The 27,419-nt window shown below is 40.2% G+C and overlaps 1 protein-coding gene and 1 long non-coding RNA gene across 12 annotated transcripts in view; one reads left to right on the top strand and one right to left on the bottom strand.

Annotated features, from left to right (window-relative positions):
- Positions 1 to 25,233, top strand: part of Lrrfip2 (LRR binding FLII interacting protein 2) — a 115,471-nt gene extending 90,238 nt beyond the window's left edge. For 6 of the 11 annotated variants that reach the window (XM_048348662.1, XM_048348664.1, XM_048348661.1 and 3 more), the window contains 8 exons: positions 2,060 to 2,152; positions 8,836 to 8,937; positions 9,205 to 9,337; positions 11,911 to 11,960; positions 20,441 to 20,561; positions 23,302 to 23,381; positions 24,488 to 24,592; positions 24,970 to 25,233. In XM_048348662.1, coding sequence (XP_048204619.1) covers positions 2,060 to 2,152; positions 8,836 to 8,937; positions 9,205 to 9,337; positions 11,911 to 11,960; positions 20,441 to 20,561; positions 23,302 to 23,381; positions 24,488 to 24,592; positions 24,970 to 25,080 — 795 coding nt within the window. In that variant the 3' untranslated portion in view covers positions 25,081 to 25,233. The remainder of the gene's footprint in view (positions 1 to 2,059; positions 2,153 to 8,835; positions 8,938 to 9,204; positions 9,338 to 11,910; positions 11,961 to 20,440; positions 20,562 to 23,301; positions 23,382 to 24,487; positions 24,593 to 24,969) is intronic. The other 5 variants (XM_048348665.1, XM_048348666.1, XM_048348672.1 and 2 more) reach the window with 1 other exon arrangement.
- On the bottom strand, positions 819 to 27,177 carry LOC125353170. The gene is made up of 3 exons (XR_007211284.1): positions 26,032 to 27,177; positions 1,444 to 1,482; positions 819 to 828 (listed from the first exon to the last, which is right to left on the bottom strand). It is a non-coding gene; the product is annotated as an uncharacterized LOC125353170 (long non-coding RNA).
- Between the last annotated feature and the right edge of the window lie 242 nt (positions 27,178 to 27,419).

The raw sequence follows: 27,419 nt of genomic DNA, 5'->3' as shown, positions 1-27,419 counted from the left end.
CCATAGATAAGGGGCTCAGGGTTATCCTGCCCAGGAAGTAGTGGTGATTATAGGTCAGTTCTTAATGATCCAGGAGAGATAGATACCACACTTACTACACTTGTCCACATTTCTGGTGAATCAGACTCTTGGCTTCCCTTCTCTCCATCCTACTCCCTTTCTTTTTTTCTTTTCCCTCAGACTTTCCTTAATCTGTGCCTATAAATGAATTTGAAAACCACTTAGTAGGGCTGGGGATATAGCCTAGCGGCAAGAGTGCCTGCCTCGGATACACGAGGCTCTAGGTTCGATTCCCCAGCACCACATATACGGAAAATGGCCAGAAGCGGCGCTGTGGCTCAAGTGGCAGAGTGCTAGCCTTGAGCGGGAAGAAGCCAGGGACAGTGCTCAGGCCTTGAGTCTAAGGCCCAGGACTGGCCAAAAAAAAAAAAAACCACTTAGTAGAGGAAAAGAAATAAATATCCATCTGTGTGTGTGTGTGTGTGTGTGTGTGTGTGTGTGTGCATGTGTGTGTGTGTGTGTGTTCTCCTTCCCCATCTTCTTTGTTTCTTTTTGGCAGTACTTGGGTTTGAACTCAGTCTGTGCTTTCTAGGCAGGTGCTGTATCACGTGAGTGCAAACCTTTTTGCATTATTATTATTATTATTATTATTATTATTATTATTATTATTATTATTTGCCAGTCCTGGGGCTTTAACTCAGGGCCTGGTCACTATCCCTGAGCTTTTTTTTGCTCAAGCCTAGCACTCTACCACTTAAGCAAGAGCTCCGCTTCTGGCTTTTTCTGTTTATGTGGTACTGAGGAATCGACTCCAGGGCTTCATGCATGCTAGGCAAGCACTCTACCACAAAGCCACCTTCCCAGCCCCTGCTTTGTTTATTTTTGAGATAAAGTCTTAACTTTTATTCTCAGTTGGACCTATACCATGATCTTCCTGTTTATACTTCTAGTGTATTAGGGGTAACAGATGTGTACCATTACGCCCATATTTTATTCTTGAGATGGAATCTTGTACACATTTTGCTTGGGTTGATTTGGAACTACAATCTCTGTATGAGGCATGAACTACCATACTCAACCATTTGTGCCACTTTTAAGAAAAAATGAATATAACCAGAATTTGTGGGTTCTAAATGCAGGTGTAGGTAACATTACAGATTTATGAAATTACAAATGAATTCGTTCTGGTTTTTGCATGTTGGTAGGGAGCATATTATCCAGATAAGTTCTGTATTCTGTTGCTATTTAATAACAATGTGAAAAACTTTCCCTTTTTGTCCTTTTATCTTTTTCAATTTGCCAATCAGAACTAAGATATATACTTTTCTAATTTTATTATTTCAAAAGTAATAAAAATGCCTTGGGAGCTGCTTCTCAAATTCAGTAGCTTACTTTAGGATTGGTTAACTGTTGTGTTTTTTAACTGCTAGTTACATTTAACACCTAGGCAAGCACTCTACTGCTAAGCCACATTACTAGCCCCTAGAAATGTAAGTTTTTCTATGTTTAGGAGGAAAAAAAGAAATAACCAACCATTTGGTTGGGGACAAGGCTGAGGTGGTAGAATGCCAAACAGTGAGCAAAAGATTCAGGTCCTTGGTCTCAGAAATAAAAGAAAAGAAAGTTATCAAAGGAATGCACAAGAATGGCTGTCTTGTTGCCACATAGCTGTGATTGGAGCGGTTATTTATTCCCTATCTTTCTGCCCTGCCCTCTCCTCCCTTCCACTCCTCTTTCTACATTTCTTCCCTTCCTCTCTTCCCTCCTTTAAAAAATTTTAAAACATTTTGTTGTGATGTGGAAGATCAAACCCAAGGCCTTTCCATATACTAAGCACACATGTCTCATGGCCCTCCTTTGTCTACTTTTATGATGAGGAAAGCATAGAAGATTCAAATAGATAACATCTTTCCTTTAGCATACTGCTCTTGTCCTTGGTTTGTCAATGATTTTCCCCCTTTTAAGAGTTTATTACCTTTGTTTTTGTTCTGTTTTCCTCCCTCTACCTTCCTCTTTGTTGTCTTTTTCTTTCAATTACTTCTCCCCTCTTCTTCTGCAGGAGAATCAGCATATGCAGCAGAAAATAGACACCATGACAAAAGAGGTCTTTGACCTTCAGGAGACACTTCTTTGGAAAGATAAAAAAATTGGGGTATGAGATGAAATTGGGCATTTGTTTGAAGCTTATTAATGAGGAATAGACCAACCAAATTTAACTCAGGGATTCCTAAAAATTTCTTCTTGAGTATACAATGTAAATATGGGCCAAAGACAGATAGTGTCATGGGAAAACCAGACATTATTCTAATGGAGAAATAGTTTTTCTTTCTATCTGACAGGGCTTGTGAAAACTACAAGTAGGAACTTTTAAAAGAAGTTGTTTTTTATGACATAGGATTTAAAAAGCATCTGCAGGCATTTAATTCAAATTCTTTGGGTTTTATATTCTTACAAGAATTTAGATAACAAGCAAGAAAATAAGAATGGAGATGGGGAAAGTTGTCATTAGCATCCTGAGAATCCTTGATGAATTAAATAGAAGAGGTTAAAAATCAGTTAATTATCTAAGTGGATAGGAAAGGAAGACTTGACTAAGTTTCCAAACTGTTGTGCCATCTCTAATTACAACTCCGGAACCTCTCAAATCAGGCTCCTAGGTAAGGAAAAATTCTTCATTGCTTTTTTTCTTAGCCTTGCAGGTAGATTCTAAATAAACTGGAGGCTGACATTCTACCAATTCAACTTAAGTGGCCTGTGGCTGGCAGTCCCTTCTCTTGGTATGAGCTCTATTCTGCAGTAGGGGAACCACTCAGATGAAGCTACTAAGAAGCCGTCAGTGAAGGGCTGTGCTTGTTTGGTTTGAGGTTGTGTGAAATAGAGAAATGCAGGCAAAGTTCCTTCAGAGCACCTGTGAGAGATAGATGCCTGAATATGAACCCTTATTTCACATCCTCCATTATAAGCAATATAGGGTAAGCAGTGTCTAGTACTTTCTATCCTACAAACCCTCCACTACTAAAGCATAAGGAAACTACATTGCTTTCTAAGATAGACCAAAAGTTTAAAGAACCAAAGGTAATTTTACATAATTTTCTGATGTTTAGGTCACCAAGTTTCTGAAATTCCACCAAAATCTAGAAGAGCTTTCTGGAGGGTAATTGGATCAACTTCATTAGGTCTTTTGAAATCATAATTGTGAATTACTGGTTTTACTTGAATTTTTACTTGGAATTTTTAAAATGAAAAATGTGTGGAATGAAATAGGCAGTGTATAGTTAAAAATCTAATCACTAAAATGGGCTTCTTTGGGGACCTTAGAAAATTTTCCTTGGCATAGATCTGTGGGTCCAGGGTTTCTTCTTTGTATAGCTGTCTCTTTGTATTTCAAACTGATTATCTTGGCCTCGATGTAACTGTAATACAACCAGGCCACTATACATGCTGTCTGTGATACAGTCAAGATACAGAACATTTCTATCACCACAAGGAATTTCTCCCCACTCCCTCCATCTCTTCCCTCTCCCTCTCTTGTCCTTTTTCCTCCCTCCTTCCCTTCCTTCCTCCTCTGACTCCCCTTCTTCCTCCTCCCTCCCTTCTTCCTTCCTTTCTTTCTCTCCTACTCTCCCCTTTTCCCTCTCTCCTTCCCTCTTCTTTCTCCTCCTCTCCCTTTCTCCTTACTTTCTTCCTCTTCCTCCTCCTCTTTCTCCTTCCCTCTACCCTTCCTTCTCTCCTCCTCTCCTCCTCCTGTCCATCCCTTTCCATCTTTATCTTTCCCTCTCCCTCTTTTCTCTCTGGTGGCATAAGGTTTCAACTCAGACATCCCCATTTGAGTCATCCTTGCCCTTTTTAGTTGGTTATTTTTGAGATAGGGTCATCTCACATTTATTCCCCAGCTGGCTTAGACTACAGATCACCGTGATTATGCTTCCTGTATCTGAGATGACAGGAGCATACCACTATGCTCAGCTTTTTTGCTTAAGATAGGAGTTCAAGAACTTTTTGCCTAGGTTAACCTTAACTATAATCTTTTCCCAGTCTCAGCATCCTGAGTAGCTAATATTGTAAGAATAAGACAACATGTTCAGTCTTACTCCTCTGGTCTTGTAATTTTGCCATTTAAAGAATATTATAGCCAAGTATCAGTGGCTCATGACTGTAATCCTAACAACTGAGAAAGTTGAGATCTGAGGATCTTGATTTGAAGCCAGCCTGGGGAAGGAAAGTCTGTGAGACTCTTATCTCCACCCTAAAGCTAGAAGTTTAACTGTGGCTCAAGTGGTAGAGCACTACCCTTGAGGGAGGGGGAAAAAGCTCAGAGATGGCCCCAGGCCCTAAGTTCAAGCCCCTGGATCAGCACATACACAAAAGTTAAAATACAAATATAATTTGCTATGGTAGCTATTTTTAAGGGAGTTTTGTAGTGTTAAGTCAATTCCTATTGCTGTACTACTGTAACCACCACCATCCATCTTAGGATGTTTTCATTTCTAGTTAATACTCTATACCCATTAAAAAACTGTCACCACCTCATTTCCGATCCCTGGCAGCCTTCTTTCTACTGTCTGAATCTATGTGTCTGATTACTCTTGGGTACCTGGTATTAATGAAATCATATAGTTGGTGTTTTGTTTTGTTTTTGACAGCATATGACAAAATGAATGTCTTTGTATTTGTTTTTTGGGTTTTTTTTTTTTTTGAGCCAGAGTCTTGTTTTTAGCATAAGGTGTCCAAATTCAGTCCTCCTGCCTTCACCTCCCAAGTGCTATGATTACAGACAAGTGCCCCAATGTGTGGTAGCTTCTCTTGACTTTTTTTTTTTTTTTTTTTTTTTTGCCAGGCCTGGGCTTGGACTTGGTGCCTGAGCACTGTCCCTGGCTTCTTTTTGCTCAAGGCTAGTACTCTGCCACTTGAGCCACAGCGCCACTTCTGGCCGTTTTCTATATATGTGGTGCTGAGGAATCGAACCCAGGGCTTCGATATATACGTGACAAGCATTCTTGCCACTAGGCCATGTTCCCAGCCCTTCTCTTGACTTTTAAGACATATTTTTTTTTATATTACCAATGACTACCTAATGTATCACTAGCTTCATTTTCAAAAGTTAGATTTAGTAACTTAATGAAGAAACATGTCCATTATTACTCAATTAGAACTTTTTCTCATTCTTTTTCATTGAGATTAGTTACTTTGCGTCTAGCTCCACTACTTTTCTCAAGTGCCCATGTGTAAAATAGGTACATACAAAGGCCAGCATTCCCATTGGGCTAAATCTGTTCCTGCTCCAGTGCAATTACATGGAGATTTAATCTGTTACGCAAAAGTTCAGCCCAGTAGTTCAGCTTTGTAGGTGGAGGAGCAGTATGAGATTTGAACTCAGAGCCTCGTACTTGGTAGGCAGATACTCTGCCACTTGAGCTGTCTTCCCAACCCTTTTGATTTGTTATTTTTTATTATTATTTTTTACTTTTATTAGTTTTAAAAATATGGTCTTGTATTTATGCTTGGGCTGGCCTGGCCTGCTATCCTCTTTTTGATACTTCCTGTGTAACAGGGATGACAGAGTTGTGCTACTGAGTCCACCTTTAACTGATTAAGGTGGGGGTCTTATACCCTTTTGCCTCTTCGTGAGAACAGCTCTAATCCTTCTGATGTCTGCTTCCTAACTAGGATAACTGGGGTGAGCCACCATGCCAAGCTGTATTTGGCCTCTTCATTGTACAATTTGAGGTTAGCTCAGGAAAAAGGAATTGCTTATGTTTCTACAAATGTGTACTTTTACCCTAAAGGAAAATCTGTGGGAACAATTGTTGCATGCAAACCCAAGGGTGGTGGTTATATGGTCAGGTAATACTGAGGATTTCAGACCCAGCATGATTGCTTTTGGTCTAAATATAAGGTATTTCAGTAGTTTTGAAGTTTTTGGTGAAATTGAAAAGTATATAGGATATATTTTATTTTCTCATGTATAATTATGGTAAGATAAAATTTAAAACTCTGAAAGAAAAACAAAGCCTAGTACTATAAGTGTGGAATGAGCAACAAATGTCAAACATTTGCTAGAATTCCTAGTTACAAATTGGTCTGTTCCTAAGAGGTCTTTTCTGTTCAGTAGCATTCCTGGGGGGCATGTTGTAAAGGGGATCACTCCATTACATGTGATGCATGGCGCAACTGTGCATGTAGAGATCTGTAACCAAGTCTTCTAACCCAACATCTACTAAAGCAACAGTGTGGCTTGCAAGTAGAGCTGTGCTTAGTTCTTTCAATGTTTCATTTGTTATTAATGAAATAGAATTACTAGCTTCAAGTGTTACAGTCTGTGGTGTTAGAAACTCAAATGATTAGTTTGCAGACTGACTTGAGACACGGTACTTAGTTTGAGTTCCAAAGTTTATGGAAAAGATATTAGATATTGGCATTGCAGTTTGGATCAGTAAAAAAAAAAAAAAAAAAAAAAAAAAAAAGACTTGCCCTATAGACTATGTTTCCAGCCTTGCTACTTACTGTAATTTTGGACAAAAACAAACAAAATACCCTACTGAGCCTTAATTTTCTGATCTTTAAAGTGAGGCGAAGATGAGTAGTATGTTTCAGAATATGTAAGGAGAAATTTTACATAAAAATAATGTTTAATGGGGAAATTCTATTTATATAAAATAGTACCTTTCAAACTGATATACAATGGTAGTTGCTACCATTGTGTGTCAACGTGGTTGCTGACCATCACTTATTTATTATCAATTTGGTTGCAAAGTAGGGTTATAATTTTAAAACTTTCCCAATATTGAGCTATCAATAAGCAGTTGACTCACCTTCAAAGCTCACAAATTGCGATAAAAGTTACCTGCTATAATGTAACTTTTTGGGTTAAAAATATTTAGAACTGGAAAAAATATATAGAGAAAGCCTTTTTAAAATAGGCCAGCTGTCAAGTTCTGGTACAGACTACTTATTGTAGTAATGTTTTAAAGTTTGGCTATTTTATTATATAGTATAACTTCTGATTTGTTATTAGTGACCAAAGTGTGTTCCTGCTTCTGCACTATCCTCCCAAGTTAACAGTTGTGATTTAAGCAAAAATGGGAAATGCCCAATAAAGACAATAGACAGCTTTTCCTGAAACCTCTCTGTTGCCTTAGACACTGCCACAAGTGCTTTATGTGGTGCTCCACTGAGCCTCCACCTGGGGGGGAGGGGTGTGCTGCAGTCATCCCTTCCAGTTTTCACTTGAGGAAATTGAGGCCTGGGTAAGATAAGTACGTGTCATAACCAAAAGCTTGATTTTGAAACCCTTTGCCTGCAATGTACTACTTTTGTTTTTTGTTTCTTGTTTTTACTTTTTGTTGGTCGTGGAGTTCGAACTCAGGGCCTGTGCACTGTCTCTGAGCTTTTTTTTTTTTTTTGGCCAGTCCTGGGCCTTGGACTCAGGGCCTGAGCACTGTCCCTGGCTTCTTCCCGCTCAAGGCTAGCACTCTGCCACTTGAGCCACAGCGCCGCTTCTGGCCGTTTTCTGTATATGTGGTGCTGGGGAATCGAACCTAGGGCCTCGTGTATCCGAGGCAGGCACTCTTGCCACTAGGCTATATCCCCAGCCCCGTCTCTGAGCTTTTTTGCTCAAGGTTAGCTCTCTTTGCCACTTTGAGTCACAGTGCCACTTTTGACTTTTGAGTAGCTATAATTGGAATCTCATGAGGACTTTTCTGCCCCTAGGTCGCTTCAAACTGTGATCCTCAGATCTCATCCTCCTCAGTAGCTAGGATTATAGGCATGAGCCACCAGTGCCTGGTTTTTTGTTTTTGTTTTTTTTTTTTTGGCCAGTCCTGGGCCTTGGACTCAGGGCCTGAGCACTGTCCCTGGCTTCTTTTTTGCTCAAGGCTAGCACTCTGCCACTTGAGCCACAGCGCCGCTTCTGGCCATTTTTTCTGTATATGTGGTGCTGGGGAATCGAACCCAGGGCCTCGTGTATCCGAGGCAGGCACTCTTGCCACTAGGCCATATCCCCAGCCCCTGGTTTGTTTTTTTTTTATATTGTGAAGGTAAACAGAAAACCAATGAGTCTTATTTGTATTAATTAAATTAACAGGAAAAATCTTTTTGAATATTTTGCCATAAAACGTCATATGGCTAATATTTTAAGTAAAATTATTCTTATATGTGAATTATTTTTCAAGCCATTTTAATTAATTAATTAATTTATTTATTTTTTCCAGTCCTGGGCCTTGGATTCAGGGCCTGAGTACTATCCCTGGCTGCTGCTTCTTCTTTTTTTTTTTTTTTTGCTCAAGGTTAGCACTCCACCACTTGAGCCACTGCCCCACTTCTGGCCATTTTCTATATATGTGGTGCTGAGGAATTGAACCCAGGGCTTCATGTATACGAGGCAAGCACTCTTGCCACTAGGCCATATTCCCAGCCCAAGCCATTTTAATTTTAAAAGCCAGGTATAGTTTTGAATATAAACTGTTTTAGTAAAACATAAGTTATTACTTTACCAAGTGAAAAGGTACTGAGGAGGTCAGTAAGGAAAATTTAACTTGTGCTGTTCTCTTTATCTTTCTTTTCTTGTTTCCTTGACCATTGATTGTAAAAGAAAGATTTGTTTTGATATTTGATGTGAGAAGCATGTTTTGCCAAATTTATGCATGAGAACCAGTTTCTATTAGGACTCTGTGGAAGCTGTGTATCTAGAAACTGCCCTTCCTCTGTCTGCTTGTTCCCAAACTCCTTAACTGCTCTCTTGCTTCACAGGCCTTTAACTTTGCTTACCTGAGTTAGTTACCTTTCACTTGCTCTTTATCTGTGCTATTCTTTCCATTGCTACCCTGCCTAAACCAGGCCCTAGAGAAACAGAAAGAACATATTGCCTGCCTTAGGAATGAGCGAGATGTGCTCAGAGAGGAGCTGGCTGACTTGCAGAAGACAGTGAACACAGCAGAGGTATGTTTAGCTTGGGCCTAGGGCTCCGGCTCTCACTGCTATGTTGTTTTCTTTCCTTCCTTCACAATATCTTTGGTCATCTGAATACAAAATCAGTTTTGATTTAGAGGTGTAAGTCACCTCACCTCCTCTATAGAAGTATAATTCGTGTAACTAATTCTAACTAGGTTTTACCTACAGCACTCATACATTCTTACAGTGTTATCTCTCAGAGCTTGCTGCTTCAGTGGGGACCATCTTTGCTGATGGTTGTTTTCTTCCCTACAGAAACATGGCTTAGTTATAATCCCAGATGGCACTCCCAATGGTGATGTTGATCATGAACCCATGGTTGGAGCCATTGCTGTTGTGTCTCAGGAAGCTGCTCAGGTCTTGGAATCAGCAGGAGAAGGACCACTAGGTAAGATATTGTTGCTACTTTGTTTTGGAATAATGTTGTTAGGCTTCTAGCTTGTTCATATCCCATCTTGGAAAATGGAAATAACATGTAAGGGGCCATTTGAGACTTGTCTAGATCCTTATCAGGATCAGAATCTGGACATGGTTTTGTCAGATATTCTTGACCTTGGGAAACTAGCATTTAAGTCATCCCCAGGCTTTTGTTTAGCCACAAAAGCCCCTGGATTGAAGAGCTGCAGATACAAACACATTGCCTTTCACTTAAAGGCAGAGTCAGCATGTGCATCTCAAGGACATTGGGAGGGCAGGAGACTTATCAGTATGTTTTTAGTTTCTTCTTCCTGGAACATCTGGTTCTGTGTTCTACTGTTTATCTCAGGGTTATTCACATGTTTCTCTTCTCTCTCCTCTCCTTTCTCCTACACACACACACACACACACACACACACACACACACACACACACACACACACACGCACGCTTGAACTCAAGGTCTGGATGCTGTCCTTGAGTTCTTTTGCTCAAGCCTAGGATTTTACCACGTTGAGCCACAGCTCCACTTCTGGTTTTCTGGAGGTTAACAAGAGTCTGGTGGTGAGATAAGAGGGTCACAGATTTCCTTGCCCAGGCTAGCTTTCAACCGCAATTCTCTGATCTCAGCCTCCTGAGTACCTGGCTCTACCACACTTCTTAATGCAAGAAATAGATTATTGAAAAGACAGGTGACATGACATTGAGATGACATGACATGTAAATAGGGGTTCTCAAGCCTCTTAAAACTGAGCCTCAGAAGTGTGGTCCTTTGCTGGGCGCTGCTGGCTCACACTTGTAATCCTATCTACTCAGGAGGCTGAGATCTGAGAATCACTATTTGAAGCCAGCTCAGGCAGAAAAGCCCATGAGACTCTTTTTTTTGCCAGTCCTGGGGCTTGGACTCAGGGCCTGAGCACCGTCCCTGGCTTCTTCCCGCTCAAGGCTAGCACTCTGCCACTTGAGCCACAGCGCCACTTCTGGCCATTTTCTGTATATGTGGTGCTGGGGAATCGAACCCAGGGCCTCATGTATATGAGGCAGGCACTCTTGCCACTAGGCCATATCCCCAGCCCCCCATGAGACTCTTATCTCCTATGAACTAACAAAAAAGCTGAGGAGTTATGGCTCAAGTGATAGAGTGGTAGTATTGAGCACAACTCAGGAACAGCACCCAGGTCTTGAGTTCAAACCTCAGGACTAGAACAATAACAATAAAAATATGATCTCTTTAAGAATCTAATGACATCTCTTTTCAGAAAGACAGAGACCTGTACATTGGACCTACTAAGAATCCTACTCTAGAGGAAGAAAAATAGCTCAGATAGATATTGTACTATGAGCTTACTTTCCTTTATTGGGAAGGCGGGGGATCTTTTTTCACCTTTTCTATCATTTTGCTTTAGTGTATTCACAGGTTTTCTATAGGAATGGGAGGTACTATTAAGGTATAGAAGCACAAGCTGAAAGCATTTTAAAAGTTAGTTAAGCATATCCTCTAATGTACAAGATTCCAGAAATATAATTAAAAGCAGGTTGATAAGGCAGAGTTAGGTAGCCCATGAGCAAGAGGGAGGACATAGAGAGTTGAAGGTATGGATGGCAACAGGCAGCTCAGGTAGTCTGCCTGCCTGGAGGACTGTGGAAATGAGAACATTGATTGTGGGCAGGTCAACCAGGTGTTAGTTACTGCTTTAAGTAAACTATGAGTCTTTCCTCATCCCAGGAGAGTCATATTTTGTGCTGCTAGGGGAAAAGCAACACTGTCTTCCAGCTGCACGTGAGCCCTGGTGACTGCATCCCAGTCTCAGACTTACCATAGGATGTCTTATCTTAGAGTTTGTCTCCTTCCCTCTGCCCACCGGGATTTGTGGGGCTTTGCTTTCTTCCACCATCTTACTCCTCTGTTATCTTTCCTCAAGCTTTCCTCACAGTCCCATTCTTTTTTTGTTGTTGTTTAGTTTTTTGCCAGTCCTGGGCACTCAGGGCCTGAGCACTGTCCCTGGCTTCTTTTTGCTCAAGGCTAGTTACGCTACCACTTGAGCCACAGCGCCACTTCTGGCTTTTTCTATATATGTGGTGCTGAGGAAGCGAACCCAGGGCTTCATGTATACGAGGTGAGCACTTTACCACTAGGCCATATTTCCAGCCTTCACAGTCCCATTCTTACATCATCATCTTTCCCATATTTGGTTCTCTTTTGCTAAAGCCTTGAACCTTTAATGCCCATAGGCCTTTGAGTTGCCTGGATCCTGGTAAAAACTTGGAAACTTTTGAAACAAATAAATGGTTCCTTTTTGTACTTCAGTTTGTTTCTACTTTGGGAACAAGTGTATTCTTTGCCCTGATGAAAACCACTGTATGACAATATATTTAGGATAATTAAATGCTCTTTTACAATATGACTAAAGCCTTTGTTTCTTTTCATGTTCAGAGCTGTAATTACCAGATTATGTTTGCTATGTATGAACTTGGAAGAACTTCTAGTTGTTCACAGATTTTACCATTACAAATTTAGTTTAAAGCCCTTTTCTTTTGTTTTAGATGTAAGGCTACGAAAACTTGCTGGAGAAAAGGAAGAGCTACTATCACAGGTAAAACTCTTCCCAATGGAAGTATTAATTCTCTTATTTATATAGTAAAATGTGCATTACAAATTGGAACTATTTAAACCAGTAAGATTATTTTAAACTTCTTATACTTATTTTAAACTTCAGTAAGACTAAAGGATAAGAAAATGATTCATATTTTATGTTTTTATTCTTTAAAAACATTACGAGTGCACACTGTAATGCATCTTGTTCTCCAAATCTTGTGAAGATGGCCATCTTTTGTCTGACTCTCCCTTCCTCCTCTTTCCCTTTTCACTTTCTCTCTCTATGTCTCCGTGTGTGTGTGTGTTGATGCTGTCTGTCTGTCTCTCTCGATAGTAGGCCTTGCTCTTAGGCAGGAGTTATGTCTCTTGAATCATGGCTCCCATTCTTATGTCTTCATTTCTTTCAAATAGGGCCTTATGTGGGTGTCCAGAATTTAGCCTGGATTATACTTCCCATGTAGCTAGGATAAAAGATGCATGTTACTGTATCCAGCTACTGACTGAGATGGAGTCATGTTTAAACATGCTTGCACCTGCCACAAAGTGCAATCCTCCTAGTCTCCCCTCCCAAATAGCTAGGGTTTACAGGCATAAGCCATCAGTACTTGGCTTCACGCTGACCATTTCTGTCCAGTTCTTTTTCTGACTTTGGTATGCACCATCTCCGTGTAACATGCTTGCATTGCTTCAGGGCTGTTTGGTTTTAGACAATCTATTGAAATTCTTCTATGACAGATAAGTCTCTGCTATATACATGCACACTTCCCATTCCCATAGCCTTTTAACATTTAATCTGTTTATGTACCTGTTTATGTTATCAGGGCTCTGATCACTGCTCACTGGGGAGATGTGTTACATTCTAGGATTGCTTTTCATCTCCTTCACAACTATTTGTTTCTTCTGCAGATAATATAATTTTTTTCTTAATATCATGTGTCTGATTGTGTTTTTCAATAATTTAGTCACAATTTTAAACTGTAGCTTAAACTCACTTCAGGCTTCTTGATGTATCATATTTCTCTCAAAAGCCCATCTTGATAAATATTAGAGGGTCTGACTCCACTCATTGTGAACTAATGACTCATCCTTTACATTCAGGCATGCAGTTACCCTTCATAAGCATGTGAGAACTTTGCCTATGATTTGGGTTGGGATTCCTTTCCCTAGTCTCTCCTATTTTCTTCCTTTATTCTTTCTTTTTATTTTAATTTAATCTTCAAGTAACCCTCCTCCTCCTCCTCCTCCTCCTCCTCCTCCTCCTCCTCCTCCTCCTCCTCCTCCTCCTCCTCCTCCTTCTCCTCCTCCCTAGTCTCTCCTATTTTCTTCCTTTATTCCTTCTTTTTATTTTAATTTAATCTTCAAGTAACCCTCCTCCTCCTCCTCCTCCTCTTCTTCCTCCTCCTCCTCCTCCTCCTCCCTAGTCTCTCCTGTTTTCTTCCTTTATTCCTTCTTTTTATTTTAATTTAATCTTCAAGTAACCCTCCTCCTCCTCCTCCTCCTCCTCCTCCTCCTCCTCCTCCTCCTCCTCCTCCCCCCCTTCTCCTCCCTCTTCTTCTTCTTCTTCTTCTTGGGGGGGGGGGTTGGGGGGGTCAGTCATGGGGCTTGAACTCTAGGCCTGAGCATTGTCCCTGAGTTCTTTAGCTCAAGGCTAGCGCTGTACCACTTGAGCCACAGTGCCACTTCTGTTTTCCTAGTGGAGTCTCACAGACTTTCCTGCCCAGGTTGGCATGAGCCACCGGCTCCCAGCTACAAGTAACTTTGATGAAAGTGTGTGTAGGCTGTTGGTTTTACATGATCTTTGAGGCCTGAAAGTCTTTCCCTCTTACTTAATTACTGGTTTGGATGGATATCTATTTCTGTGTTGCAATAATTTTCCTTCAGATTAAAAAAAAAGACATACTTCATTGTCCTTGGTTTTTCAGTGCTGTTGTTGAAAATTCTGAGGAAACTTGCATTTTTGGTCTTTATATGTGGCATATTTTCCCCCTATTCATTTTTTTTTTTTTTTTTGCCAGTTCTGGGCCTTGGACTCAGGGCCTGAGCACTGTCCCTGGCTTCTTTTTGCTCAAGGCTAGCACTCTGCCACTTGAGTCACAGCGCCACTTCTGGCCATTTTCTGTATATGTGGTGCTGGGGAATTGAACCCAGGGCTTCAAGTATACGAGGAAAGCACTCTTGCCACTAGGCCATATCCCCAGCCCCTTTTCCCCCTATTTCTGAAAGTTTGTATCCTAGTGTTTCAAAATCTCACATGGATGTGTTTTGAAATTTTGCTCATGACACTGGGTCCCCATCAATTCTAGAAACTCCTTTAATTCTGAGGAAATTTCTTGGCTAATTTTAATGGTTTTCTCCATTACTCTTGTTCAGCCCCTCAACAAATATTGAGTCATATTCCACTGTTTAGCAGATAATATTCTTGTCACTGGGGTATTTAGGTGAATAAATCAGTTAAAAACATTCCTGTCCCAGTAGACCTTACATCCTAGTGGAAAGAGACTTGAGACAATAAAACAACAATAATTAAGTAGTAAATCATAATTTTGAAAGGGTGTGTGAACATGTTTATTCTATGTACTTCTCTAGCTACATTTACTTATATAGGTGTGGGAATATAGTAAACACTTTTATCAACATATATCATAGTAAAGTAGGAGAATGAGGAATATAGAGGAGAGTGATGATAATGATGGACCTAGAAATTACACTGGATAAGGATTGATAGGATATCTGGACAACATCAAGGCACAGGTGGGAAGAAGATGGACCAGTGGGTTAGAAGTATTATTGGGTTTGAAGGATGTTAGAATTAGGATCTGCAAAGAATGAGCTGTAAGGATTGTGGTTCAATAGAGGATAGATGGACAAAATTATACAGAGATACAGCTATCTAATATTGAGCACTAATATATGACTATGGATATGAGAGACTAAGAGCAAGAAGTGGTAGAGATGGCAAGATACATGTTGAGGAGATGTTGCAGAAACTGAGCAGATAGTTCTGGGAGAAAGTTTCCACTTAGGTGTATATCGAAATTTCTAGGAATTAAGACTCATGAGGGTACATGAGTCAGGAAAGAGTGGGGTAACAAAGGTATGGAATGGTGGCAAAATGAGAGAAAGTTTTGTTTATGGGATTTGTCGAGGTGAAATTAAGAGCAGGGACTTCTCAGGAGGATGGAGGGAGACTAGTTCAGCAGCAGTAGCAGAGAATACTTACTCTGTTTCAAGATGAAAACAGCAATGTGTGGTAAGGTTTCAGGAGCAACAGGATTCTGTGAGGGTATTGTGGTTAGAGGCTACTCAAGAGACTGAGGAAGGGGTTTGCTGATAGATGGCTAATTTTAGAAGGCACAGTGGAAGCATGTCTAACATGGTGAAAAGTTAGGAAATGAATGTTATGGGTATTAATGTTCCAGGGCCTTATGAAGAAGAGTGCAGGAAAGGAAGGATGACCCTTTTAGAGATGGACATAAGTAAAAATGATGGGGATGATAACCCTTGATTTCCTCAAGACAGATAAAAATGACAACCCATGTATGTTGAAAGGGCAGGAGAAGTATGAATTTTAGTTCCAGTTTAGTGTTAACACTATGCCTGATTTCCTCCTGTTAATGGAGTTAAGGATAGTTTAGAATGCCATTTACGTATTTCCAGTTATCTTTGTATATATAGAACGTTTTCTAAAAGAGTACTTAACTCTTCTAAAACTAAACAAAAATTTCTTGCTGCTCATTAAATTTTTTATTTTTAATAAAAGTCATAAAATTACCCAAATGATGGTACTGTTTCATAAACATAAAATTAATGTCTGTTTTTATTGGAAAACCTGGCCCTGGGCTTACTTCTAGAACTTCATATTTGTTTAAATGATCTTGGGTACTTAGATCCATGTCTCCCATTGTTGGCACCTAGGAAAGTAGTTTTTAAATTAGCATATATTAATTGTACAAATTCATTGTGTACCTAATGCACATGCATTTAATATACTTTAATCAAATTTACCTTTTCTGGTACTTATCCTTCTTTCCTGTCCTCTTTTAAAACATTTTTTAACAGACTTCATTTTTATATGTCTTTAAAAAAATTCCTTTTGCTGGTACTGGAATAGAAAACAGAGCCTTCCGCTCACTTGACTTTTTCTTTTCTTTTTTTTGCCAGTCCTGGGCCCTGAACTCAGGGCCTGAGCACTGTCCCTGGCTTCTTCTTGCTCAAGGCTGGCACTCTGCCACTTGAGTCACAGCGCCACTTCTGGCTGTTTTCTATATACGTGGTGCTGAGGAATCAAACCCAGGGCTTCATGTATATGAGGCAAGCTCTCTTGCCACTAGGCCATATTCCCAGACCCTCACTTGACTCTCTTGCTTGCAATTGACTTTGTTGCTCACAGCTGGCACTCTACTACTTGAGTCATGTCTCCACGCTGGCTTTTTGCTGGAGATGGAGACTCAAAGTGCAGGCCTCCTGAGTAACCAGGATTACAAGCATGAGCCACCAGTGCCTGGATCATTATTTTTATATGTGCTTGTAAATTCTTTGATCATATTTATCTTCCTTCCTCTCTTCTCTCTCTCTGCCCTCTCCCTTGTTCCCACCCTCATGCACCTGTTTTATACTTCTGACATTGTTCTACGTCCAAATGTAGCATATGAGAGATGACATGTAATGCTACTTTCTCCATCTATTGTGAATGAGATTGTCTCCTGATCGTTCTCAGCATATTTATTATTGGTTTGTTGAAAGCTGCTGGTTCTTGAATGTTGATTTTGCAACATGCTACTTTCCTGAAAAGTATTTTCTGGATCTAAGAAATTTTTATACGAGGCATGGACTTTTATCACTAGGCCATATTCCTAGCCCTAAGAAATTTTTATATTTGTGTAAAGTGTTTAGAGTCTTTAATGTTTGGGATGATTACACCTATAGATAGGGATAAATTGATTTCTTCCTTTCCTATTTGTATCCATTTTCTCTCTCTCTCCTCTCCCTGCCCCCTTTTTCCCTCTGGCTAGTAATTGTGACAGTGTACTGAGTAAAAGTGAAGGAAATGAACATCCTTGCCACATTCCTGACTTCAGAGGAAACATTTTCCATTTTTCCCATTTAGGGTTATATTAGCTCTAGGTTGATCATATGGAGCCTTTGTATGTTGAAGTGCATTTCTTATAACTTTTGGGGGGAAGGGAGGATGGAAGTACTGGGATTTGAATTTGGAGCCTTGTATTTACTAAACTTGACCACTTGAGTTATGCCCCTACTTCTTTTTTGCTTTTATTCTGGTGTTTTGCTTTAACCCTTTACCTATGCCTCCTGAGTAGGTATGTTCCTATGTATGCACCACTATAGCTAGCTTGTTAATTCACATTGGGGTTCACTAACTTTTTGTACAGGCTGGCTCAAACTGTTATCTGCTGATCTCTGCTTATTGAGTAACTTTGATTGCAAGTATAAAGCCATCATGATTTGTTTCTCCAGGGCTTTTATCCTGCAGAGATGTTGGATTTTTATCTAAAGGCTTTTCTCCATCAAGATGATTGTGTGATTTTTGCCCCTTATTATATTTATGCACTGCACCACATTTATTTACATATGTTGAACTATCTTTGCATACCTGGAAAGAAACCAACTCACTTATGTATGATTTTTTATTTTTATTTTTTGCCAGTCCTGGGCCTTGAACTCAGGGCCTGAGCACTGTCCCTGGCTTCTTTTTTGCTCAAGGCTAGCACTCTGCCACTTGAGTCACAGCACCACTTCTGGCCATTTTCTGTATATGTGGTGCTGGGGAATCGAACCCAGGGCTTCAAGTATACGAGGCAAGTGCTCTTGCCACTAGGCCATATCCCCAGCCCATGTATGATATTTTTAATATATTGTATTTAGTATTCACATATTATTGAGAATTTTTGTGTCAGTGTTCACCAAGGTAGTTGAATCTAGAATTTCCTTTTCTTGTTGTCGTATCCTGTGGTTTTCATAGCAGGGTAATACTGGTTTATAAAATGTTTGGTAGCATTCCTTTCACTTTTTCCTATTTTATGGAATAGTTTGAGGAACATTGGTATTCTTAAAAAGTCTGGTAGAGAGGGCTGAGAATGTGGCTTAGCAGTAGAGTGCTTGCCTAGCATACATGAAGCCCTGGGTTCAATTCCTCAGCACTACATAAAAGGCCAGAAGTGGTGCTGTGGCTCAAGAGGTAGAGTGATAGACTTGAGCAAAAGGAAGCCAGGGACAGTGCTCAGGCCCTGAGTCCCAAGCCCCCAGGACTGGCCAAAAAAAATTCTGGTAGAATTTGTCAATCAATCCAGTTATGGACTTTCTTTGCTGGGAGACCACTTTAGTTTCATTACTTGTTAATAGTTTTAGAGGTTTTTTTTTATCTTGTTGGCTCAATTTTGGGAAATCATACATCTAGGAATTTTTTCATTTTGTCTAGATAATTTTACAGTCCATTGGAAAGTGTGTGTGTGTGTGCGTGCGCGCGCGTGTGCGTGCGTGCATGCATATGCCACTAAGGGCTTGAACTGGGCCTAGGTATTGTCCCTAAGTTTTTGTGTTCAAGGCTAGGGCTATACCACTTGAGCCACAGCTCTACTTCTGGTTTTGGCTGGTTGATTAGAGATAAGATCCTCAAAGACTTTCCTGCCCTGGCTGGCTTCAAACTATGATCCTCAGATCTCAGCATTCTGAATAGGTAGATGTGAGCCACTGGTGCCTGCCTATAAGAAGACATATTTTTAAAGTAGTCCCTAATAATCCTCCAAATTTTATTGATATTTAGTTATTTGTTGTGAGATCCCTTTTCTTAAAATCTCCATTCTGTTCAGTATTCTCCTGGGTAAGAGTTTGTCAATCCTGTTTCTCTTTTCAAAAATCAGGTTTTTGTTTCTTTGTATTGTTGCTTTGCTACTCTTTTGGTGTTGATGGGGGTGGAACTCGGCCCCTGGATCTTTCCAGGCAGGTTCTCTATCACACAAACCCCATTCCTTCCTCATTTGGTTACTTTGGGGACTCATTCTTTCCCAGATTGGCATGGACCACAATCCTGCTTATGAGCCCCACATAACTGGGGTGACAGGCACATGACAGCATGCCAAACTGTTGGTTTTCCCCAGGCTTTGCCTATAGCATGATCCTTCCTATCTTTACCATCTGATTGGCAGATTTAGAGGAATGTCACCATGACCAGCTCTTTGTACCATTTGTTTCACCTTTATGTCATTAATTTCTGCTACAATGTTTATTATCTCTTTCCTTGTACTGGTTTTGGGTTTGTCTCATTTTATTTTCCTAATAGCTTATGGTACATAGATTATTAAGATCTGAGTTCATAATGTAGACCCTCAGCTGTAAACTTCCTCTTTGCACTGCCTTTGGCTATGTATCAAAAGTTCTGGTAGGTTGTATTTTCATTTGATTCTATAAATTTTATTTCAGTGACCCACCAATCATTCAAAAGTTAATTGTTCGTTCTTTATATTTGAATGTGTGTGTGTGTATACACACACACACAGTTTCTACTATTTCCACAATGGTGAGTGGATACACTGTGCTGTGAGGTAGGTTTAGGGATGTAGCTGGTATCCTCATGTCCATCCTTTGCTCTGGACAGGTGTTCTGGTCTAGGTGTCTACTGGAGCAAGGCCCAGAGGCCCTGATCAGTCTTGTCTTGCAGAGACATGCAGGGTTTGTTTATTTATTTATTTGTTGATTTATTTTTTCCAGTCCTGGGGCTTGGACTCAGGGCCGGAGCACTGTGCCTGGCTTCTCTTTGCTCAAGGCAGCATTCTACCTCTTGATTTACAGCGCCACTTCTGGCCTTTTCTGTTTATGTGGTGCTGAGGAATGGAACCCTGGGCTTTGTACATGCACTCTACCGCTAAGCCACATTCCCAGCTCCAGACGTGCATATATATGCATGCATGTGGTGGCCTCAGAAGTAGGTTTAAAGATGTTGTTGGCTGGTGGGACAACTCTTTGGGCTTCCTGGTTCCTGCCTTTTACCCTAGCTAAGATGGAATACACACATAATTGCTGGTTAGCTTACACCAGGCTGGATACAAGGTTTAACAGCATACACTTAGGTGGCTCTTGCCATAAATACAGTGTTAAGACTAAGGATGGAACAGATTGGGTCCTACTTGAAGTCACTCAGGGCTCTTCCTGAGCTAAGTTTTTTTTTTTTTAAAGTAGATCTGAAGTTTGATTCTTCAGTCTTTTATCTAGTATCTGTCTTTTACTGATGCCCTTGCTTGGTTTACTAAATTACTTTTCCTTGTAGCCACAAACCTTAAGTTTTATTTCTAGTTCATAGAAACACAGGAATGTGGTGGGCGTCTCCAGTCCATCTTCTTCAGACCAGGAAAATATTTCTTAAATGAATAATCTGTGTGATCTGTTGATAGTGTTTTATAATGTGGCGACTGGGCCATTTAAGAGACTGATCTGAATCCGGTGACTTCTCTATTTCCATCTCAGATTAGAAAACTGAAGCTGCAGTTAGAGGAAGAACGGCAGAAATGCTCCAGGAATGATGGCATAGCCGGTGACTTGATAGGACTGCAGAATGGCTCAGACTTGCAATTTATTGAGATGCAGAGTAAGTACCAGGGGATATCTGTCTCTATTAGTATGTAAGCCTTGTCTTTGGGGCAGGATTATGAGTAGTCTGCTTTCTTAGTATGCTTATCTCTGCAGCAGCTCTGCAGACGGTTATAGTATAGAAGAAGACAGGAGTCAAAAACAGGCTCTGCTCTATTTGGAGGTAAAAAGAGCAAGTTATTTTTCTTTCCTGGACCTGTGTGTCATCTTTGAGCTACTATTTCTGTGTAGTTTATCTTGGGATAATTGGAGATTGAGATTAGCACAGTGTTGAGTAGTTTCAGAATTTTCCTAGACGTTTGTAACACAAACCTGATTCTTTCCACATAACCAAGATTAGACCTACCTATATAACCTCAAGGTAACAGTTTTGTTACTGGTCTGAGTAATGGGAGCCAAGCTTGTAGTAAACATCTGTAATCCCAGCACTCTAGAGACTTAAGCAGGAGGATCCTTAGTTTAAGGTCAGCCTGAGCTACACATGGAACTCAGAAAACACAGCCACAAAGTAAAGTCCATTATACTCAGTTTATACAAATAGCTTTTTTCCCCTTCCTTCTTTGTACTTTTGGCTCCTGATTTTTAAGTGCCTCGCTTTAAATTTTTTTTTTAAATTGTCAGATAACCCCTATTCATGGTCTTTTCAAAGAGGCCAAATTATAGGCCTTTATGGATTATTACTTATTTTGGGTTGTGCTGATGAGGTGTGAACTCAGGGCCTTCCCAGGCAGGTACTCTACCACTTGAGCCATGCTCCCAGTCCATTTGGCTCTGGTTATTGTTAGTGTCTTCTTACTTTTTGCTGGTGCTGACACCACAGCCCATACTTCCTGCCATAGCTGAGATGACTCATGCCACCATATCCAGCATTTTCTCTTGGGGTCTTTATGAATTTTTTGCCGAGGCTGGCCTCAAATCATGATCCTATCAATTTCTTTTATATAGCTAGGATTATAAGTGCACCCAGCTACTACTAACTTTTGAAGGCAGTATTATGTTCTCTTGGTTGCCAGCTTGCAACCTCATGTTTCTGGTTGAATATTCTGTTATTCTGATGTGGAGAGTTGTGGAAGGCAGGAAGGTTATAGAAAATAGACCAGCCAGTTAGGGTGATGGTCAGCCAGAATAGTACAGTGACTGTTGATAGTTCTAGAAGGGCTGGACCAGTTTAGAGTGATTGGCTTAAAGGAACAAATTCAAAAGAAATATAATTCAAGAGGGATGGGCTGGCATTTATGTGTGAATGCTTACTAAAGCCAGTGTTTCAGAAGGTGGAGAAAAATAGACAAGCGTAGGTATGGGATAAAATGAGCTGAGGAACACTGGGAGGGCTGGGTCTAGTTGGTGAAGATAAAACACATAGCTCTCCTGGACCAGAAGGCAAGGAAAGGGGCCTGGCCGCTTGATTCTAGATAGTGCTGTAGCTGTTTTACACACATGATGATTTGAGACAAGGGGTTTATACTTTTTTAAAACTGGAAGAAATGAGTGACTTGCAGTAAGAAAGTAGGAAGCTACACATTTTGATAATCAGTAGTCTGTTGGAGGTCCCTCTGGCTTGTTTCAGGGCTGATGAATGGCATGTTCTCTCCACACCAGAGGTGACCTTGGAGGAGGAGGGCATATATAACTACCGTGATACTTTTTTTTTTTTTTTTTTTTTAAATGCAAGGTCTTGCCAGATAGCTCATCAGGCTGGCCTTGAGCCCAGGATCTTCCTGCTTCAGCTTCTAGAATGCTGGGATTGCGGCTGTTTACTACCATGCCTGGCTTCCATTACTTCCAGTATATAACTAACTGACCAATAACAACCCTTTTTATGTTGAGGTTATATAGTTAGTTCTAATCTTGGTTATATAGAAATGTAGAAAAGTTCTTGTTAGGTTGTTTGAATATTTTTGTAGGTTAGAGTTCATTTAACCTTTTGTAATTCTTAGGAGTATGTTAATCATTTCTCTGAGGATGATTTTGTTAAATTTGTGTTCCCAGAGTGAAATTTTACACCCCCCCCCATAATTTTTTAACTTACCATTTAAAGTAGTTTCTTAGGTCAAGTATCCTTAACATTAAAACATGTTATTGAATGCATTTATTTTCAGCAACTGTTTACTAAAGCATACACTATTTGTGAAGCATTTGGCCAGGTATAAACACAGATTTAATAAGACCAAGATAAGGCTCCTCTCTTTGCACACTCAGTGTATTTAGAAGGCCTGATAAATGTCATAAAAAGGATGTAAATAAAATGCAACAAGGGAAGGAGAAGTTAGTCAACTATGGAAGGTCAAGGAGATGAAAATGAGCATGGTCTTGAAGGTTGAGATTGAATCAGAGGTGGGTGACCGGTCCCTAAGTGGTATGGAGGAGCAGAAACAAAATTTAGAGGTAGAAGTTGTAGGGCCAGGTTCAGGGAAGCAGAAGGCCAGTCTAGGGGCACAGAAGCACTGGGTCCACAAGGCTGCAGGCCAGGATCAGGTGTGGCCCATTGGTTCTTTGGCAAGGATCCTTTTCTCAGAGCCTGCTCACATGTCAGAGATAAAGGAAGATTTGTCGTCTAACTCTTGGTCCTGGTGTAAGTGGTAGTAGAGCTTCCTACACTATAGGCAGTCCAGAACCTGGGCTGTTAGAGAATTTCTGTGCATGTATGTGCTTTGTGTACTGCAGAAAGCATTATTGCTTGATGCTTCACATGTCCATCTCTGGGAGATCAAGTTAATCATTATTATTTTCTGTTCTAGGAGATGCTAATAGACAAATTAGTGAGTACAAGTTTAAGCTTTCAAAAGCAGAACAGGATATAACCACCTTGGAACAAAGTGTAAGTACCTCTTTGTGGTACCAAATGAGTTAAATGTTTTCTTTCTTAATGTAGTTTAATTTAAATGTTTATTGTAAAGGTAATGTACAACGGGGTTACAGTTACTCAGGTAATGAGAACATTTCTTACCCCTCTCTCATTTTCCCCCACTTTCCCCCTTCCCAATTCTCTTCTTTCTCCACATTGTAAAGTTCATTTCCAACATAGTGTCTAGTGAGTATCACTGCTGAATTGGTTCACCCTTTGTCCCACCATTTCTGCGATTCCTCTTCCCTTCCTCTACCCAAATCAGATACACTTATATACAAGACAAAGGATACAGAAAAAAAAAGTGACATCAGGGAATAAACCAAAGGAAAGAAAAAGAAATAATTGAAAACAGTACAATTAACAAAACCTCGGACTGGGAATGTGGCTTAGTGGTAGAGTGCATGAAGCCCTGGGTTCGATTCCTTAATACCACAACAGAAAAAGCTAGAAGTGGCACTGTGGCTTAAGTGGTAGAGCAAAAGAAGTTCAAGGGCAATGCCCAGGCCCTGAGTTTAAGCCCCATGACTGGCAAAACAAACCAAACACAAAAAAATTAATTTCTATTTCTTGGAGTTCATTTTGATAAGCATCATATTATATCTGCTTCTTGCATTTTAAGTGGTTAATCCTGGGAGTTTTTGTGGCAGCCTTTGCAGCTGATTTTAAAGCTCTATATAATAGTAGAAAACTAGCAGAGAATATCTGAAAGGGCACTGAAACTGTGTATTTTCTTTAAAAATATAGGAAGATGAACTTCTAATTTTTTTGTAGCTACTTCAAGAGAACTGAAGATCAAAGCTTTTAAGAGAATCTGCTAATACGTATTTCAAAAAGTAAAAAACTTTCCTATTCATTGACTCTTATCCTAACACTGAAGCAATATGGTCATCCTGAACCTAACACAGTTGTCTCTACAACTGTAAACCTCCCTAAAAACTCAGCTAGCTTCTGATAGGACCTGTGGCTTCTCTAAGGGGACCTGCTAACCAGGTTACTTGGAAACTAATGACATATTTCCATCTTGACAACCAAGCAATGGTACTGTATCCCACAGGCCTGTGTTCTCCTATTTACAGATTAGCCGGCTTGAAGGCCAGGTGCTAAGATATAAAACTGCTGCTGAGAATGCTGAGAAAGTTGAAGATGAGCTCAAAGCAGAAAAGAGGAAGCTACAACGAGAGGTATTTGTGCTACTGGAGAACTCATTCCTAAACAGAAGAAAGTTCTTGGATTTTCTGGGTAGAATATTTAAGGGAACAGTGGAGTCACACTTTCATACTGGGTTTACACCTGCAGGGACGGCCACCTTTCTTTTAGATTTTAACTTTTATTTTGGTTCCAGATCAGGTCTGTTTCTGCAAATTCTGTATATCTTTTCTGTGATGTCAATGTCAGCATGATGCTTAATGCCTGTAACTGCTGGGGTGGGGATGGGGAGGGGAGGCTGTCTGGGGACCCTGTGTATGGCCATCACCATTAGCAGTGCTTCATTTTCCTAGGAAGTACTAACAGATGAGTGTCTGATCACCTAAAGTGACTGTGCTCTCCCTGTCTCCAGTTACGAACAGCACTGGACAAGATTGAGGAGATGGAGATGACGAATAGTCACTTGGCCAAGAGGCTGGAGAAGATGAAGGCCAACAGGACAGCACTTCTGGCCCAGCAGTAGAGAAGCCACTCTTTGAACTCAGTATTGCTTTGAGAGCTCTGCCCAGGAGGACTTTTTGTATATTGACACAAACCCCTTTCAGTACTGTTTTGAGTCATTATTAAAACAGCCACCTGTATTTTATAATTTATGAGAATGAAGCAGGTTTGAATCTTCATGAATTATCACTCTGGATTTTGTTTATAGCTTGATTGTAGACTCAAGAAATCGTCTGTGCTATTTTTATTTCCATAATTACTGAAAATCAAGTATATTCATCATTTTTGCCCAGCTGCTCAGAGACAGGACACTATAGGACAGCGATTCTGAGTGCTTACTGACACTTGCTGGAGTTATCAGAAAACATAAGTGCCTTCTCCACAGTGCAGTTCAGACTTCAAGACCTTGAGTGGGCAAAAGATATTTACGCTTCCTGTCAGATAGCATTTATATTTTAGTGAGGAAATAAGTTCACAGGTTGGGATCTCAATATGTTTGGAGGAAGTCTTTGTAAAATATTTAAATTTATATGAGAAAATGTTAGAAAAACAAAGGGCAATGTGTCTAAAACTTGCTTTACTGCATGGGGCAAGGGGAGTCCAAGGCCTGTATTCTCAGAATAACAGGGCCTCTACTCTTAACGTATCAACTGTGCCGTACCTTGTAACGTATGTTCATCGCTGCTTATTGTTGGGGTGAAACTTCAGACAAACCCAAAATGTGGAGGGAGGGCAGAACAGGCAGGAGGGGAGTCTGCCAGATTCTATTAAACACAGCCTTCTGCCAAAAATAATTGGCTACTGATATGTTCATTTTGTTACAGAACAAACTATGGCTACCACATTCATCTTGCCTTTTTTGTCTTCTTTTTTCTCCTCAAGGACAAATAATCTGGAATATAGATTCCTTAAGAAGTCTGATTTTCATAATTAAAGTACCTAGTTCAAGTTGCTTAAAATTAAGTGTAGCCACTTTGCAGCATTTGGGATTCTTTTGTCAGAATCAATCCTGTAGAAAAGGAAATAATTACACTAGGCTTCACAATGTTCATGCAGAAAACATACTGGGAAAAATCCAATGAATCAAGGCCATTTAAGATCATAAACTGTACTCAAAACTAGATAATAGTTAACCAAGAAGTGAATAAATAGTTTTGTTCCCTTCTTCAGAGCCATTCAGTATTAAGGTTTAGAAACCAATCTGAGGACTGAAAACGAATTAGAAACCAATTCTAATTTTCTAATTGTAACAGTTGTATAGTTGACAGTGGGGAGGATATTCTGAAATGCACATTTCTTCCTAGAACCTTTGGCTAGAATAGGGGCATAGAATGGTTCAGCCCGAGACTGGGGTAACACCTCTCCCTCCTCTCAGATCATTTGGCCTGGGTCCCTCCTGCTCCAGAGAGCCTTACTTCGGAGATGCCCTGCTGGGTCTGCTGCTTGGAGCATCAGAAACTGATTTTGCCCCTTTTATGGTTTCATAAATGTGTGTCTTCCATTGTGTTGTCCCTAGACTTTTCTATTTTTTTTTTAAACAAGGTATTTGGTTCTTTTCCACTGCACTTCATTGAAGCCTATGATGTGGATTTTACCTTAACATCAGACATATCCTTACTTTGTGTGCTGACTGCTCTTATTTTTGTTACCAGAGTCTTAGAACAATAACTTAGCTTCAGAAGTCTCAAGGGACTATGCTTGACCATTGCCCATTAAGGAGCTAGGTAGTACGTGATAAAGGACAGAATTCAAGGGGCTAACAGGAACTCTGATATTTTCTAGAGAAGGAAAATGAAGAAAGGGGGATGGGGTAAGTATAGCTGACAAGAGAAGCTAATCTTGATGGGAGTGATCATTTCAGTTCTGGTCCCATAAGGGATTCTGGGAACAATCTGGTTTCCATGAGGTGATCTCCCCTTTCTGGGGTGCAACTTCATCATTATAGGCCCTCATCTAGGGGGCCGGTCTAGTCTTTCAAGGATTTCTCTTTCTTGGGAATAGTTTAACTTCCTTCCCAAACAGATGTTCACTGGGCAGTCCTGTTGCTCCTAAAATCCAACTACAGTAGGGCAATTCAGAGGAAAAAGGCTAAAGAGGTTAAAGCATGACACAGACAAAATGGTTAGGCCAGTGAATGGTACCTTCCTTTCATTTTTACAGTATCCTTCAAATAGAATACTTAGAAACTTAGGTGACAAGTACCCAGATCCATTAGCAATAAGGACTAACATGACAACTCATGTCTGTTACAAGACTGGATAAAGAATGATTTCTTCCCTCATGTTTTTCTCTTAAAAAATTTGCTTGGCTTACTGAAGATAATAATTTTTACTTCAATGCCTTCTGTATAGTCAATATCAA

Source organism: Perognathus longimembris, chromosome 6 (genome assembly GCF_023159225.1).
Source record: "Perognathus longimembris pacificus isolate PPM17 chromosome 6, ASM2315922v1, whole genome shotgun sequence".
In the NCBI taxonomy this organism is placed as follows: Eukaryota; Metazoa; Chordata; class Mammalia; order Rodentia; family Heteromyidae; genus Perognathus; species Perognathus longimembris.
The sequence above is the reverse complement of the archived record's forward strand: the minus strand, read 5'-3'. Positions and strand labels throughout refer to the sequence as shown.